The sequence below is a fragment of the Meleagris gallopavo genome, chromosome 2 (assembly GCF_000146605.3).
Source record: "Meleagris gallopavo isolate NT-WF06-2002-E0010 breed Aviagen turkey brand Nicholas breeding stock chromosome 2, Turkey_5.1, whole genome shotgun sequence".
Taxonomy (NCBI): Eukaryota; Metazoa; Chordata; class Aves; order Galliformes; family Phasianidae; genus Meleagris; species Meleagris gallopavo.
The window spans coordinates 76,917,323-76,934,272 of NC_015012.2; the positions used below are offsets into that span (position 1 = coordinate 76,917,323).

General features: G+C 36.5%; 1 protein-coding gene across 8 annotated transcripts in view; it reads right to left on the reverse strand.

Annotated features, from left to right (window-relative positions):
• Positions 1 to 16,910, reverse strand: part of DOP1A (DOP1 leucine zipper like protein A) — a 63,791-nt gene extending 46,881 nt beyond the window's left edge. For 2 of the 8 annotated variants that reach the window (XM_019613134.2, XM_019613130.2), the window contains exons 1-8: positions 11,150 to 11,983; positions 10,518 to 10,593; positions 6,966 to 7,157; positions 5,561 to 5,742; positions 3,723 to 3,893; positions 2,074 to 2,263; positions 1,347 to 1,445; positions 740 to 839 (exon numbers count right to left, since the gene is read on the reverse strand). In XM_019613134.2, coding sequence (XP_019468679.1) covers positions 740 to 839; positions 1,347 to 1,445; positions 2,074 to 2,263; positions 3,723 to 3,893; positions 5,561 to 5,742; positions 6,966 to 7,103 — 880 coding nt within the window. In that variant the 5' untranslated portion in view covers positions 7,104 to 7,157; positions 10,518 to 10,593; positions 11,150 to 11,983. Of the gene's footprint in view, positions 1 to 739; positions 840 to 1,346; positions 1,446 to 2,073; positions 2,264 to 3,722; positions 3,894 to 5,560; positions 5,743 to 6,965; positions 7,158 to 10,517; positions 10,594 to 11,149; positions 11,985 to 14,242; positions 14,326 to 16,404; positions 16,824 to 16,890 lie in introns of those variants that run through there. The other 6 variants (XM_031552552.1, XM_031552553.1, XM_019613132.2 and 3 more) reach the window with 6 other exon arrangements.
• Between the last annotated feature and the right edge of the window lie 40 nt (positions 16,911 to 16,950).

Below are 16,950 nucleotides of genomic sequence, written 5' to 3' on the forward strand. Positions count from 1 at the left end.
TCTCATTTTCTAAATACTACCCAAAGTAGTTACTAAAGTCTTCTAAACATCTTTCCTTCTCTATCACTCTTTTTTGACTATCAACTGCTTTCATATAAAAGAATAAACACGTATTACATTAGTAATCTATCACTTGATAGAAGTGAAAGTGTCTGCCATGTCATCATTCCATTTTCATTCCCAAAAAGAGGTTGAAGTTCTGTATTAGCACCTTGAAGGCCAATTAAAGTGATTGATGATTTGTTAATTCAACCACACAAATATTTAACAAAGCTTAAAGTTAAGGTTAGCATATTCAGCCCTCCATAAATATAGTATCAACACATTCTGACATTGTTTTACTTTCATCCCCTTTTTCCTAATACGCTCCAACTGTCCAATGCTGTAATGCCTGTTATCAATTCTTCCACTGTAAGATGTTAGGGAGACAAAACTTGCCTTTCAACGTCCATTTATGCAGGCCTATTATACCAGGCTTTCTTCCTGAATGCGGCCCATATAACCACTGCTACAGGAAAATGCACAAATAATTTATGTAACAGGAAGTAGTTCCAGAATAACATTCTTCATTTGTTATGCCAACAGAGAAGGATGCTGCTTTTCTTCCTAACAATACGAAAGATATTTCCCTTTTCCAATAATCCTTTTCTCCATAACACAAAATGCAGCCAATGGACAAATGATTTTTCTTCAACTTTCAGTCAAAAATAAAACCAATTACCAAATAAAACAAACCTACCCAGAAGCCATGCATAAAGCCTTCGGTTGAGTGACATATCCCTGCGCAGCACTACATGTAGGGCTGCTGACAAAATTCTGATCATGTCGGGACGCGTTGCCTGAAGAAATTAAAAACAGCAAAGTAAGAAATTTCTATCATTTCTGAGAAAGTATGAATCAACTTCACGGACATATATTAAAAAATAATAATTGAAAAAAATTAAAAAGAGACATATCAATAAACAATTAATAAACAAATCTTTAATTCTCTCATGTTCTGAAGAGGATCAACTTTAACTGCTTTTCAATGCTTAGAACTGAAAACAGAACATGAACAAGTAACTTGTTTGCAGATCAAATTAGGGCAAGTCAAAAGCTCCTGATTAGACATAACATTACATTGGGCTTGTGGACACAAAAGTTAAAAGGTTATGCATAGAGTTAGAAAGAACAAGGGCCAATATCATGATATGAGAATAACCAAATCTATCAGAGCAACTCTTACACACGATTCTATTCAATCATGAAATAAATCATTAATAAATATTTCTAAGTACTGCTAATAATTAAGCAGTAGAATACACTTAGGAGTCTGCTAATTAGTATCTCTTATATTAATAGCCTACCTGGCTCATATGGAAAGGAAAACAAAAAAGGATAAGGTCCAGTGTACTCCGTTGTACTAAAACACTGGTATCCTGCACTGATGTGCTTACTGCTTCCACCTGAAGTAACAGAATTGTTGCAAGTAGATGTAACTGAACATTCACAGAATAAAAATAGTCGCTTATAAATATGTATAATATAGCTATTTTAAAATAATTTTGAATAATTAAACAAGATAAAAACAGAAATAGTTATTTTACCACTGAATCATAGAATCATAGATTGGCCTGGGTAGAAGAGGACCATAATAATCATCTAGTTTCAACCCCCCTGCTATGTGCAGGGTCACTAACAACTACACCAGGCTGGCCAGAGGAAACACAATCAATAGATTCCATGTACTATATAAACATTAAACTTTTGCTCCATAGTAACAGTATATTAAAGGACAAAACAATACTATATATTCTTCAAAAATACAAAAAAAAAATTTAAATGGAGGAGTAACGAATGGACAGTTTTACACAAAATCTAAGCAGTTCTGAAACATTAATTCAGCTTTGCAACATTTATCATGCCCCCAAAACATCAGTTTAATTGGAGGTAGAACAAAGAAATGCACTTTTTTATTATTATTATTTTCAAAGGCTATATTCAAAGATACAGAAGACATTTAAGCCACTCTGGAAGTATGTTATTACATAACCAAGTCTAACACCGATGTTACTGGTGTCAACAAAACATTACCATTAATTCAATATCACTGCCAATTATATAGAGTTGATCTTCCATTGAAAGCTTCCTATTCAAGTGGGAGAGAACGTAAGTGATTCCAGGCAAGCGAACCGCAGGGCTTGTGAGAAGACTACCCCAGAGAGCACTATAGAACGCTGACTGATCCACAGCTGAGGCAACCTTTTCCAACAGTGTGTTTGTTCTGCAAAATAAAGTCATCAGCTGAATTAGGTCATGCATCCACGTCCTTGCCACTATCCCCATTTCTAATAAATAAGTGATCAAGTCTTACTGGAAGACTAACACTGTATTTTGGGTGGCTGATCATGTTCTGAACCACCAAATGCAATCTGGATTCAATGATCTAACCTAGCAAGCCAGCCTGGCTTACAAAATGCTTCCGCTTGCCTACAGAAAGTCCAACTATTCCTGTTCAAACAGGTTTTTCATCTGCTACTTAAGGCAACTGTTGCTGAACACAGAACAGGGGAGCACATCTACTTAAGGATACAGCTTTTGTTCCCTCCTTCCTTGCACCAAGCACTTCTGGCAATAGGGCATAACAACTGTTTGAGCAAGAGCAATCCCTTCCATTACCCTCATTTCTGCCATCTCCTGTGGCACCTTCACACAACCATGACAGACCTGGGAGGCAAGCAAAGTGGCCCCTGGAGAGTAATGGAAAGAAGTAGCAAAGAAGTAGCCCCTTACCCACTGAAATAGGTATACCAACTACACTGTATCTACAGGAAAGAGATACAGTTACAATTGTGCTTCATGTACAAGCTGTAAAATCCCAGCTTCCGGAGCTCCAAGCAACATTCTTGGAAATATCCAGAATATGTAAGCACATTAACAATTCCACAATGACTTGCTTTGCTTTGTTAAGATCCCAGTGCGCCAGACACTATGGTCAAGATACCCAGAAAGCCTAAGCCCACTTAAGGTAAAACTATTACCTCCCAGGCCACTCTGCTCAAAATATATTAATAACCTATGCAGATAAATGGATCATTGCTGTCAACTCTAATGTAGGTGTTTTAATGATACTTTAGATATGGTAAAGAATAAATCTTAACAATAGAAGCTTGGGCTGTGCGTCCTGAATTCAGTTACATGTTTTAGACTAGGACTACAGCAAATATAACTTCAGTGGAAAGAAACAAGCAGTAAATTCACAGAATCCCAGAAGGGCTAAGGCTGAAAGGGCCCTGTGAACATGTGGTCCAGGCGATGCCCAAGCAAGGATGCCCAGAGCAGGGTGAAAAGGAACACATCAAGACAGCTTCTGAAGAGCAACAAGGAGGAGACTCCACAGCCTCTGGGCACTCTGAGCCAACACTCCATCACTCACACAGTAAAGAAGTGCTTCTAGACTCAAGTGGTTCCTAGTTTCTCTAGTTCTTGACATGCTATACATCTCCAGAAATTGAATTATAACACTAAGTCTACTTAATGTCAAGTCTCTTTCAACATCAGGAACAATTAACAGATAATCTATCATAAGTAATGTTAGGTATCTTCCATCATAATGCTCAGATGCAATTAATATGACTGAATGAAATTAAATATCATATCTTCAAAAAAATCTACAAATATTTAATGAAAAGTTGCAAGAAAAATAATCAGTCATATTGCTTTATTAACATATCCATTCTTACCTTTCATAATATTCTGACCCCTCCTCTAAACCAGGCAGAATTCCAGTTAACAGTCCTTGCAGACCTGGTTTCAGTGTTTTCCCCAGAGGGAGGTAGTAAATCTCATACAGACTCAGTAACGTTGGCTTGACAGACATAGCGGCATTGGCAAGGAGTGGAAATAGCCCGGAACTGTGGGGAAAAATTTCTATATACATATATATATATATATATATTTGGAAATGGCTTAAGTGAAACAGTTTATGTTTACAACAAAATACTTAAAGAAAAAAAAAAAAGAGAAATAAGTTTGAGTTTAATTTGAAAAGTTCATGAAAGCTACAAATATAATCAGCTAAATAAAGGAGAGCTTTCTAGATACTAAAAACATTTTTGCTATTGGTACTAAATATAAGAAGTGGTTACAAACAACACCAGTAATCAAAATGTGTGCATATAAATGCAATCTTCAATATCATTGATGACTGATGTTAAGAGACTGAAGACCCTTTTTTTTCCCCCCTCTTCAAACTGCTCATTCATCCTCTTCTCTATGTGTCAAAATATATTCCTGTAGATCAACTATTAAAAATCATTTTGGATACAAATTTTATATGTTACAGAAAAATGAAAGTCTTTGCAAATTGCAAAGTTGTATAATCTATTGTTGCCTTTATCAATAGGAAACGCTGCCTTACTATTCTCAATTGGTTTGTTTCTCTACAGAAAATGCCTTTTTGTTCAATAACTAAAACACTATTCCACAGTCTTTCTTTGTAAGGCTACTACTCATCCTTCAAGATGCTTAGACACAGTCATTCTGCTTACATGAAAAATACTGGAATCTTTGATAATGCAATAATGTAAATGTCCTAGTCTCCCCCCAAGCATCCGCAACAATGGCTCTTAGTTACATTACACAAGGTAGCATTTTTTCTCTGTCCTAGAACTTACTGTTACTGAGATACTGCAGCTACTGAAATCAAAGCACAAACAAAAAAAGACTGAGCTACAAGTTCAAAAAAATTTAAAAAAACAACAGCCAACATAGAACTGAGATTCCTCCTTCCAAAAAAAAGCCACTATTTGTGAGCATATTGCCCATGCAAGACAGAATAGCTGAATTTAAGGTATACAATTTGTTTCCAAGCATTAGGATACGCTTCTGCTACCTCATCAGAATTCTGTTTTAATTCTACAGATTCTCAAATTGATGAAATTTCAATCTCTAGGGATAGCTAGAAATTAAAATCCACATGTGACTCTGTGTGTGCACGCATATATTGATTTCTTGCATAAAAATAGTTAACATCCTGCTTTCCATCTGAGAGAACCTGCTGGAAGTTCAGGAATCAGAATAGTTTAACACTTTCTTTTCAAGGTTCTTTCACCTTTATTATCTTCAATCCTAGAGACTGACAATAAGATGTTTTGTACTTGCCCAGCATTCTAACAGAAGAAACAATCTTTCTGTACGACTGCTTTGATTGCTTGGAAGAGTAAATTTCTTGTAATAAGCTATAGTCAAGTAATGGAAAAAAAGTAAATACATTGAAATAAGTTTTAACACTTCAATTGTTGCACATATTTGCACAAAGCTTTGTTTATTTCAGTGAAGAAAAAATGAATGCCAGGTTTCTTAGCAAAAGAGAGCTTGTTCCCAGGAAAACTTAGGCGACCTGTATGTCTTCTGATATACAGGATTCAGAAGAACAGTATTACACAAACATCAGTAACTTGAGCAAAAGAAATTGCTTGATTCTTGCCTTATAACAAAGCAATATTATTAACATAAAATGCATAAAAAACAAGAGAATTTCAATGACACATTTGGAATAGAATTGCTTAAACTGAAGTACCTGTAGAGGAAAAGATCTTTGGCCAAACGTTTGGGCCCAATGATTTTGAAGATGATTTCATACGTTTCAAGAGCCTTCCGATGAACTCCACCTGGCAAAGCTGGATGAAGGCATTGTGCTAAGCGCTTTCCTATAGTCAGCTTTTTAGGAACTACCTGGTACTTCGCATTGTTCTGTAGTACCTGATAAACAAATCAGTACATTAAGAAAAACAGAACAAAACAGATAAGTTAAACATCATATGCATATTTTCCAAATTAGTTCCCAAACATGGCCAGTAAGTCACAATACACAGTAAACCAACCTTTCAAAATGCACTTTGGAGCTTTTTCTTTGCAATGCCTTTCACCTGTACAAGACATCTGCTACGACTGGAAATGCCAAGGCATTTAAAACTTCATTTGCAACGGGCTCCACACTTACAGCTTATTTGTTTCATTTTAGTAGGCCTTTTCTCCCATAATCGTGCTATGGCAGTTCAGGAAAACAACAGTCTCCATTCATCAAATACATTGCCAACAGCTCAGAGAGAACTACTAAAATTATCCCCAAAAAAACTCACAACCAAAAGGTCCAAAACTGCCATAAAGTAAGGCAACACACAAGTTTACCACTGTCTAAAACTGCATGAACACTTCAAGACACAGATTTATATTTCTTTTTATTTTTTGTTCCAAATATCATAGCTTTCTCTATGAAAGGCAGAGTTTACACAAAGGAACTATCCTGCTGACGTTGCCAACAGTATTGTTGATCTTGACTTTCCATAGGGTTAAAAGCACAGAATGTAATTGCTTCAGATCTGTATTTTTCTGTTCCAAATTCTATAGAGCTTCACACTGGTAAAAAGTGCAACATGTAAAGAGAACTTCATGACCCTGACTGAAGATACCTAGAAACTCCTCAACAGACTGATCAGAACAAGATCTTTCAGAACCTGTACACATTTGTAAATAGCTATTAAAAATCACAGTGATAGTATACACTGAACATACTATTGGCATGAATCAGAATAGCATTCTCTGGTCAACAAATGGCTTACAAATTCTGTAATTCATACATCATATTAAAATATTTAAACAGGCTTCCATCTTTCAAACTATTTTAAGTAAAATTAAATGAGATCAAAAGTACATGTTTATGAAAAAGATGTTACACTTAGTTCCACCAGAAACACAGACAACATTCCCTCTTACTTATGATAAGAGAGCATCGTACTGTAAGATTCAGAAAGTCATTTGTTTGATTTAATGCTCCCTGCCCATACTCAACATACAATTCAAATTGTCTAACATTTCCAGGCATGTTGGAGCCCTGCTGAAATCTCACCCTTCTGCATTATTACCCTATTATACACTCCTTGTCAATTCCTGATTTTTTTTCCAAAGGCACCCAATGGACATACCTTGTTCAGCTTTCCAAGTGCTGATATTAAATCTGCCCATTCGCTGGAATATTCAAAGTTCTTCAGTGCTTTGTCAACTGCTGCTACATAGTTTCTGTACTTGGAATCTGTCAGTAGCTCCAGCTCTTCTGTGTTCATCCTCCCACAGTGTCCCCACTAGTGACCAGCTTGTAATTCATGTACAATCATTACCTGTTCAAAATACATAAGCGAATAAAAACACAGACACATTACTAAAACAATTTCATTCAGAGAACAAGGCATTTTCCTCATGAAAGGCATTACAGAAATATCAAATTGAAGTTAGGCTATTTACAGCAAATCCTACAAAAAAGCATCCATACTGCTCACAAATATTTAAAACATATCCTAAAGAGCGCATTTAGAACCAAATCTTCATAAAAAAATAAGAGACATTTGGAAAATTAATGCCTTGCCCCTCGCCTCAGAAGCTGTTTATTCTGAACAGTACAAGATGATGTTATTTTATTTTTCCCCACCTCTGAGTCCATCAGCAGAAGGAAAAGCAAACAAAACAAAAAGAACAACCACAAAAAAACAAACCAAAAAACCACCACTATGCCACAAATCAGCCCTTCTGAAAACAGAGAACACCATTTTATTTATTTTAGAATTACTTCCAAGTAGAAGACTGAAGCACACACATTAGGTCACACATTATTCTGAAATACTTTCATGCCTCAACCCATCTACAACACTCATATTCCAATTCAGAAATACCACCCTACTTAGTATTTTTTATTATCATTCACACACACCAAAAGTATAAGTCTAACAGTGCCCTGTAATCAGAGGCTTTTGAAATTTTCCCTGTATATTTTAATCCCACGTTATTTACATGAGGTAATTAAGATGTTCTATTTTGTGAAACAGCACCTTGTAAATAATTCATGTCCTATGAAAGTATTTCATGAAATTCCAATCACTATTTTTATTTTTTTCCACCCACTCTCTCTCCCTCCACACACCCACGTACTTTCAATGCTACTTCAGCCTCAAGCACTTGCAATCCGTAATGGGAAATTCAGTTGTAGCATTTCCATGAAAGGAGACTTCTGAGTCCCTTTTAACTAAAGCCATTTGGGAACTTTCTGATATTCAATTTCAGAAAAGATTTCACACTCAACAAATGCTGCTCTTCTCTCTCTTAATTAAAGGAACGCACGAAGAAAATTGCGTGTTGTTTTTATCCGCAGGTAAAAAAAACAACCATGAAATAGCAATAACAATAAAGAAACTGCATTCACAAGACTGCCTACCAGGTACAATAAATAGAAGTCATGCTGAAAACAACAGTTTCAGTGAGATCTTTCACCATGAAAAAAGAGCCAGCCTCATTGGCACCAATTCTGCAAGCAGCAGCATGGCAAAATTGTGGCAATGTTTGAAATTAAGAGTCTATGAAATAACAGAGTAGAAACACTAACAGAAATAAAAAGTGATGTTCTGATGTCTGGTGGTTCTCCAGCTGAGGGATATAAAAATATATTTTTTAATTCTACTAGGTAAAGTTCAAGGTTTTGAATGAGTTCAAGATGACTAAAAATTAAATTTGTATTATTTCACGTAATAAACACGTACAACATAGATCCGAAACACATACATACTTTTCTACATTTTTTCATATATTATCAGTTTAAAACTCCTTATAAGGACACAAAATCCCTAAATTTATACTTTATCTACCCCTCCCTTCAAGCAGCATTCTACCCAAAACAGCGTGCTATCTCCTAACTTCATCAGTAGCTTTATAAGAGGTCATCATCACCATCTAAACATTGAAGCCTTGGGATCAACTGCTTGTTGTTTGCAGCTACCTAAAGCCAACTCTAAACCAAGTTTTTACAAAAACCCCCAACACTGCAAGCTACAGCAGTACTTGTAACAGAAATGCTAACTTGTGGCCTGAAACAGTGATTGAGCACCTGGTGGGAAGGCAGGGCCAACCCAGGGGAGCTCAGGTGTGTGCAACAAACCTGACTGACCAAAAAGGGTGGAACCAGGATTGACCCCCCTCCCAGACCTCATTTAAGGGTTGGCAGTGGAGGTGAGGATGTCTTGCTGCAGTTCCCTACCCGTTTAAAGCCTTCCAATGGTAAGCAGTTTTTCTTTGTTTTTGTATCTATGGCTGCTGTATTTGGGTTGTCTATAGTTGCTATAGTCTAGAATTGTGCCAGCTACTACTATCACTGTAGTTTTCATCACGTTACAGCATCACAGTACATTTTCTCTGTTCAGCACTCCATAAGGTAAATGTGAAGAAAGCCACATTCCAACATGCTCAAATTAGAGACAGCCATAAATCAGACTTGAAATGTCATGACTGTCAAGCTTATCAGATAAGTACTCTAACAGATTTTTGCTCCCTCTTTTTCATCCCTTTACTTAACAGTTGCTTCCGAAGATCAATCAATGCAAATCCATCTTTAATCCTCTTGAGCTTCTTTTTTTTTTTTTTCAGAAGAACATTTTATAAGTATTACTTTAGTCAGAGGCAGCACAGCACCATGCTACGTGGTGCAGAGCGAACTCTGAGAAGCCACTAACTCCAACCTTCGTGACACAGTAGATATAAAGCATCAGATATTGTCTCTTCTTCATTCCTCTCATTGACCTTATGTCTTCCAGAACAACTGAGATTCCACACTTCTTATTTTTTTTGGTCTTTATTACTACTTTGCTTCTCACATTGTTCATGCCCTGCTCATATCTCAGCATTACAAGGAAAGCAGCAAAAAGAAAATAATTATATAGCTTTTTACTGCTTTTGTCTGTAACTAGCATAGCAGGAGTGAATAAAAAGGTCTATACCTACTAACTTTTTACATTTCTGGTTCTGATGTCAGGCTAATTACAAATTGTCTCCAAGGCAGAATAGAAATGCAGAGTATTATTTCAAAATATATTCGAGTGCCAAACCAATAGTTTTCCTTATGGTGCAAAGGACTTAGACCTCTTTTTTTTTTTTACTTAAAAGTTTGTGTGGTTTCACTTTATAATAACCATATTCTCTTTGGATTAAGATCACAAAGAGAAGAGTTTTGCTTTGAAATAGTTACAGAATACCAACAGATTTCTCAGAGACTGTTGCAAGGCTGCCAGCATCTGATCTCCAAATGTAAAGTAAAATGTTAACGCTAAAAAGAAGAAAGGACCAACATACAAAAGCAATATGATTCTCCTTTTCCCCGTCACAAAAGATTGAGGAAGAACTTAACACAGTGAATAATGCTTTTTTTGAGTCAAGAAAGCATCATTATCATCTTTTATTCAGCTACTACATAAATGCAACCTCTTATGGCTGTGTGGGAAACAGGACTCTGTCTTCCTGAAGTGCTTGAAAAATCTGAAAGCCAACAATTTGGACTGATTCAAGATTATCAAAGATTAGACAAAAACAGCAGGAACACAACATTAAAAGAACAGTGTTTTTTGTCTTAATAAACTGGTCAAAATATTCTGGTCTTATCAGGAAAAAACACAAACAACTAAATGAATAATTTGTATTTTAAAACAACGTTTGTTGCCTACCAGCTGATACTAATGAAATTATCCTGGTCTTCTAGTTTGTATTTTCATTTATTCATATAATATCAATTTTGAAGTCCTGCATAGAGAAGAAAAATGTATTTGTTACTACCCTATGCTAATGGTCACGTTTCCTTGAATTTTTATATAATATATAAATATAAAATGTAATATATTTATCTTTAAAAGAGATGAAGAGCACTACTCGTTGTTTTGATAGTTGTTTTTTTTTTTCCCCTTTTGGCATACACATCACAAAGTGAGATCAAATTCCCTCAGATTGAAGGCTCACCTGGTCTCCTGGAGCGTGTGTCAGGACATGGACAACTGACTAGTTAGATGACCATGCCTCTTAACAGATGAGGTAAAGGAAACAGCAGTGTATGAGAATAACATTTATTACTCATGATGAATTTACATCATCTGTGAAATGCTATCTACTTTCAAACTATTTGATAATATAATATACATTTGAAAATGATGTTTAAATCACAGAAGCAGGTCTTGATGCTTACTACTTCTACTTTAACTTCGAGGGAATTAAAAAACAACAAAATGACAAGACACCACACAATTCTTGATACATCTAGATACCTGTACTCTTAAGGCATGTCTTTGTCAAAGAAAGCAGTTACCTGGCCTGTGGATCTCCTTTTGCTGAGGGTTATGTAAGCCTGCAGTTCCCTTCATCACCGAGGCAGTACTGTCTTTCCTTTGTGTCATGTTAGGATGCTACTCCTACAATTGTATTTTTCACAGCAAATGCTCATCCTTCCCAAACTTACGTGCTTGAAAGCCTTCTGTGTCGCATCAAGGCAAACTACTGGACCATTTATGAGACTCTAAGTGGCTTTGGCTGAAGCTAAAGAGACTACATTGAGAAGAACACATTAACACATTCATATAAGTATGTCTTCACTTTATCACAAGATTGAAAGACTTTCCAACTACTTATAAACACTCCAGCAGCTGTTGTACCCCAAAGTTCCTCTCCAGGTTTGATTTGCTGCTGTTCCATTCTCACATTTTTTCTCAAGCTTCACAGAACTCATAGGCTTATCTGCTTTCCACCCACCTGCAATACAGAACAGGTCGCTTGCTGGTGCAAGCCAAAGGGCTGATCATTGTGGAGTGCAGACATGCTTATTTCCTCAAGATTTGTCCCTAGTACAGCATGAACCTTAGCTAACAATCCTGCTTACTTGGAATTCAGAGCTCTAGCAGTTCAGTGTCTATTCAAAGTCTACTTCTGAAGTTTTCTGGTGATTCAAGCTATGGGATGTATAGCAAAAGAAAAAACCTAGCAGAAAAGAAAAATTTCATATTTCACAGCACTGTTTGATTTTAAGCTGTGTGCAGTGCCCACATACCAAGCTGATAACAGCGGAAACATCTTTAACTATACTTTACATGAACAGATTTGAATACACAGAGAACAGACATCCTGTCATTTGACAATTCATTATATTTCACTTCTCCTCAGAAGTGTTTAAAAGCATGAACAGCAAACTACTGTAAATTCCAAGCTAGTGTCTTAATACTTGCACTGGAAATATATATTTTCTTCTACCAATAAACAAAGACTTTCCAATTACAACTAATCTGTTTAGAGTCCTCTTATATTCAGAATGTGTCAAAAATACATCTTAATGCCTTCTGAAGAGCAGCTTGAGCTTGTTACTTCAGCCAGTTGTTATTAAATACAGCAATGAAAGATATAAAAGATGAGGCATGACTAACAACTATATACTCACTGTACATTGAACTAGCCCAAACCTCACTGCTATCCTGCAGGAATGTAGAGAACTCTAGGAAACATATTGTGACAAGTAACTTCTCAGTACACTTTTCTAACAAATAAAAATTTACAGATAAGAACTATAATTTCTTTTTGTGGAAGAATATCAAGTCAGGTGTTTGTATTCCTTTTAATGTCATTATCCATATTGACGACCTCTAAATCAACATGAAATGTTTTTCTGAGAGACTCTCATTTAATTCTTGTTTGAACGAGAATCAAACACATATGGCTTGTAATACAAAGACTAGATTAAACAACTGAATAGATTCTGAAGCCAGTAGGGAGCACATCCATGAAACAAGCTTATCACTATGTTTAAAGAAAAATAAAAAAACCTGCCTCTAGAAACACATTAAGTACCCCTTTTCTTTTTTTGGATATATAGGAAGTCACAAAGAAAGAATGAAAGATTCTCAGTTTACCACTGAGAGAATTCTGATGGGAATAGATAAGATATGCAAATGTTCTTCCTGCTTTTGCTCTTTTATGGTACTCCAGAGTCTGACATATACCAGATATGAGTTCATCAAGAGTAATAAGTAACAAACTCAACAATTCTTAAGGAACATCCAGCAAGCCTTCTCGTAATCAGCTAGTTCATTCAATATTTAAGAACATAAATCAAGATCTTGACTTAGATCTAGAGCTGGTCAGCATTTCCCTCTAACTCAGATACACATTTGCAGGAAAGCAGAGACAAGCACTCAGTATTTGACCTCTACTGTTCTGGCATTTTTGCAGAGTTTTCCTCCTTAAATTTCATTTCACTTCAGCTTACAGAGCTATCATCTTTATAACTAATTCAAATTCTAACAGCAAAGCATCTGTTTAAAAAAAAAAAGTAAACAATATAGGTAAAGGCATTTTTAATTGTCTTCTGTAGTAGAATAACCTTCATTTAAATCCCTGTGCTGACATTTCAGTAATTCCAGTGGCAAGATATAATACCTTATTTATTGATTTAAACATGAAAAGTAATCACCCAGAGTAAACCAGTTACTGTGACAGTGTGAAGACAAAGGGAAACATTAAATCCTACCTCAGAAGTGTAACGTATGTAGCCTATCACCTATTCACTGCAGCAGAACCAGCTGCTACCGGGTTGATGTGGCTTGGCTTACCCCCCTGTATTGGTGCAGCCTTTTTCAGTTGTCCACAATCAAATTGACAACGTCACAGTTCGCAATTTCCCAACCTTCATAAAAAGATTACAAGTCTGCATATTGGAAAGTAGGTTGCCTGTGTTACTTCGAACAGAATACGATAAGCATTTATCTGACATCGCTAGATCCATAGTAACCACACAAATTTGGAAGGCTGGAGAAAACAGCAGGAAAGTGAGTGCTCGTGCTGCAGCGTGGATGCATCTGCACCCCTGCTGTGCACCATCACTGCCTCTGCCCACAGTGAGCTGTGTGCTCTCCCTGCCGTGCGGTGCCACTGCCCAGCTCCCATGCACTCACTCGGCTCCTGCCCACCTTACTGTGCAGCAACTGGTAGGTACACCATTTGAGTCACCTTCTCTCCAGATATCTGACCACAGGAACAAGAAAAAGTTTCTAAAATGAATTGCAATTAAATTTTTGATTTTACGTTTCAGCCTCATTGCTTCAAGTAATCATTATACCTTAACTGGAAACACTTCTTAATTAGCTAGCTCTTCTGACCTCCTCCAACCATTTACTGGCTGAAGACTTAGCTTGAGGTACTCTTTTTCTCTTGCTTATGTTTTACTGTCAGCCAACTACTATTAATGCAATAAGAAAGTTTAAAAACAATACAAACAAAAAACACCACAGCAACAATAACAACTCAAACCCATTTAAACCCAAATTTGTACTGCATTTGCTTTAAAGAAGTTTGCCAATTCATAGATACATTTCAGCCTGGAAAACAAGAAAGGACCACATGAGTTTCATTGCCTTACATTAAGTAGGTGGTATTCTCCTCCTCAAAGAGGAGTCTTGCTTCTAGTCTAGCACCGAGTTTGCATTGTGACATCTTCAGCATTCCAACACTGAATTTAAAGCAAAATCCACCAATTTAAAAAAAAAAGAGCCTATGCATTCATTATTTTATTCTTTGCTCACAATAACTTTAAAATTGAAGAACTGAACCTTTTATTCATCCATTCCTGTTGTTCTGATACATAGCTTCAGGTGAATTTGGCTTCCTGTCTCCAAACAACCCTGGTATTTCTTTGCAGTGTTCACAAAAACATTCGTCAGAAGTTCTCCATGCTGAGTCTCACCAATGCCAAGTTTGGGTAACACTCTGCCCAACCTCCTTTTTTAAATACTTTGAAATCTTAAGATGCTACAAATTCATTTCTTTCTTATTCCTACTAATTTCTATCTTTTGAAGTTCATTTAAATTCTGAAGTAACAGTACAAGCCGTATGTATACAGAAACATAACCTAGACTGTGGTTGTATTTTGCCATGTGTCTGATCATACATGTTCTGGAGATGGATGACAGAGAGCTTTGTAAAGTAGAGTCTTCTGATGACTGCTCTGGAAACAAATCTGTTGGACCAAAACTTGTTTGCCTTCCTCTTGTCAGAAGTAAACCAGAAAGGACATAAATGATTAAATTCTCTCTTATTTATAAAGATACTAGAAATCAAATTAGATAAAACACCATTCCTTAGCTTCACTTTTTTTTTTTAATGACTATATTTAAGTACAAGTTCCTAATGTTCCTCCTGATTACAGAAAATGTTATTGATGGAAAAATCCATCAATGACTCCAGTTATGCATGCTCAACTACACAGATGCTCTAAAATCTCTCTAGTGAGGAAGCACATACCATAGAACATAAGCAAATTAAAATATAAATGATAAAAATAGTGTTTCATTGACCAGAAAAATTATCTCCTGAGTAGCTTTGGTGCTGTATTCTTCTTTTTTCAGATACTGGAGATAAATGGTTGATCCTGCACTGCTTCTCTCTAAGAGTTTGTGGAAAAGGAGAAGAAACCCGTTTCTATTTTTATTATTTATAGTTTAAAATATTCTCAGCTACACATCAAGGCAACGTGATTATTAATCTGAAAAGCAATTTAAATGCATACAAATAAATTCTACTATATAAAAGTTCTGCTCTTCCATTCTATACTTAAGCAGGTGCTATCTGTTTTTATTGTCTCTAAGTTCTGTCTCTGTCCTATTTCCTATTTTTCTCAACTGCTTTCAAAAAATATATATATTTTTTAAAGCAACAACAATGGTAGAACAGTAATACATATCTTCAGTTAGTCTCATCCAAGCAATCCTCCCCAGATAAGTGAGAAAATTCTAAAAATAAAGGTGGGAAACAGTAAAACTGGTCAAGACAACTAAGGCAGTGATGAACTAAGAGAATCACTCCCCCTCCCCTTATTCAAGTGAGCAATACTGGCAGATGAATACAATTTAAGTCCACCTACACCAGACAGACTGCATTCTTACCAGTTTAGTTTGCAGTGCCTGTATGAGTGTTTCTAGTGGTCATAGTAGTACGCCAGTATTTGTGCACAAGAAAAGCACTGCCAAAATAAATATAACCTCCTCTCTGAACATAACCATGAGCTAAAATGTGCAGCCACGGCCCTACTGGAAGATGTATGATTACTTGTCTGTGCAAGATGCTGTTTAAATACCTGCTGTCACCAGTGTCACCAACAGGTGGGGAAAATATGACATTCAGTAAATCAGAAATGCAGCTCTCTTCACCTATTTCTCATTTACAGGCTACTTAGGTTCCAGAAGTACCTATTCTCATTTCAGTTAGAAGTAAATCAGGAATTATGCTGCTGACATTTTGCCTTTTTCTAAACTGGCATTCACCCTTATAACATTCATCTATGTTATATTAAAGGTGACTGTACTTTTTGGATAACCAGTGTCCAGACATCAAACTATCATTAGACATGAGGAAAGATATTACTGTATTTCATCCTGTTTTATAGAAGTTTATCCATACTTAGAAGAAAAGCACATTTGATATGTAAATATTTAGATACATAGGTATTTAGAACAGATACAGATGGAGGCCTGGCAACAAAATTACAAATTACAGCACTCAACCTCACACAGAACCCCAGTTACCTGCAAACATCTAGAAGATTACAGTTTAAGAGTCTTCCATCCGTTCCCAGTCGGCAGAACTCAGGTAACACACTGTACAGTTATCTGAGACCCATAACATTACTGCATATGGGAAGAAGGCACAGGAATGCTAATTACTCAGCAATGAGAATGCAAGGACTCCCCCAAAGCAAGCTCACCAGAAGCAAGGCTCATCTCCAGCAGATTTTAGGACATTTAAGGAGGCAAATTGCTTAGGCCTCTCTGCTTATTATAACAGGTGTGCAAATGGTAAAAATGTTCAACACAGAAGCCGTTGTACGTTTATCAAGCAGGCATCACAAGATATAAGGCATCACCAGACGATATTTAACCACCACAAGACTAAGGCCACTCCAGCATCAACAGATGGAGTTTAACCCCGTGTTGCCCAAACGGCTGACCTACGGCGTTGCCCACCAAACATCACACGCTGCGGCCAGCGGAACCAAACAGCGGCCCACAAACCTGGAGTGCTCAAGGTCAAAGCGGGACAGCCCCGCGCTCGGGCCCGGACAGTAGGACGTC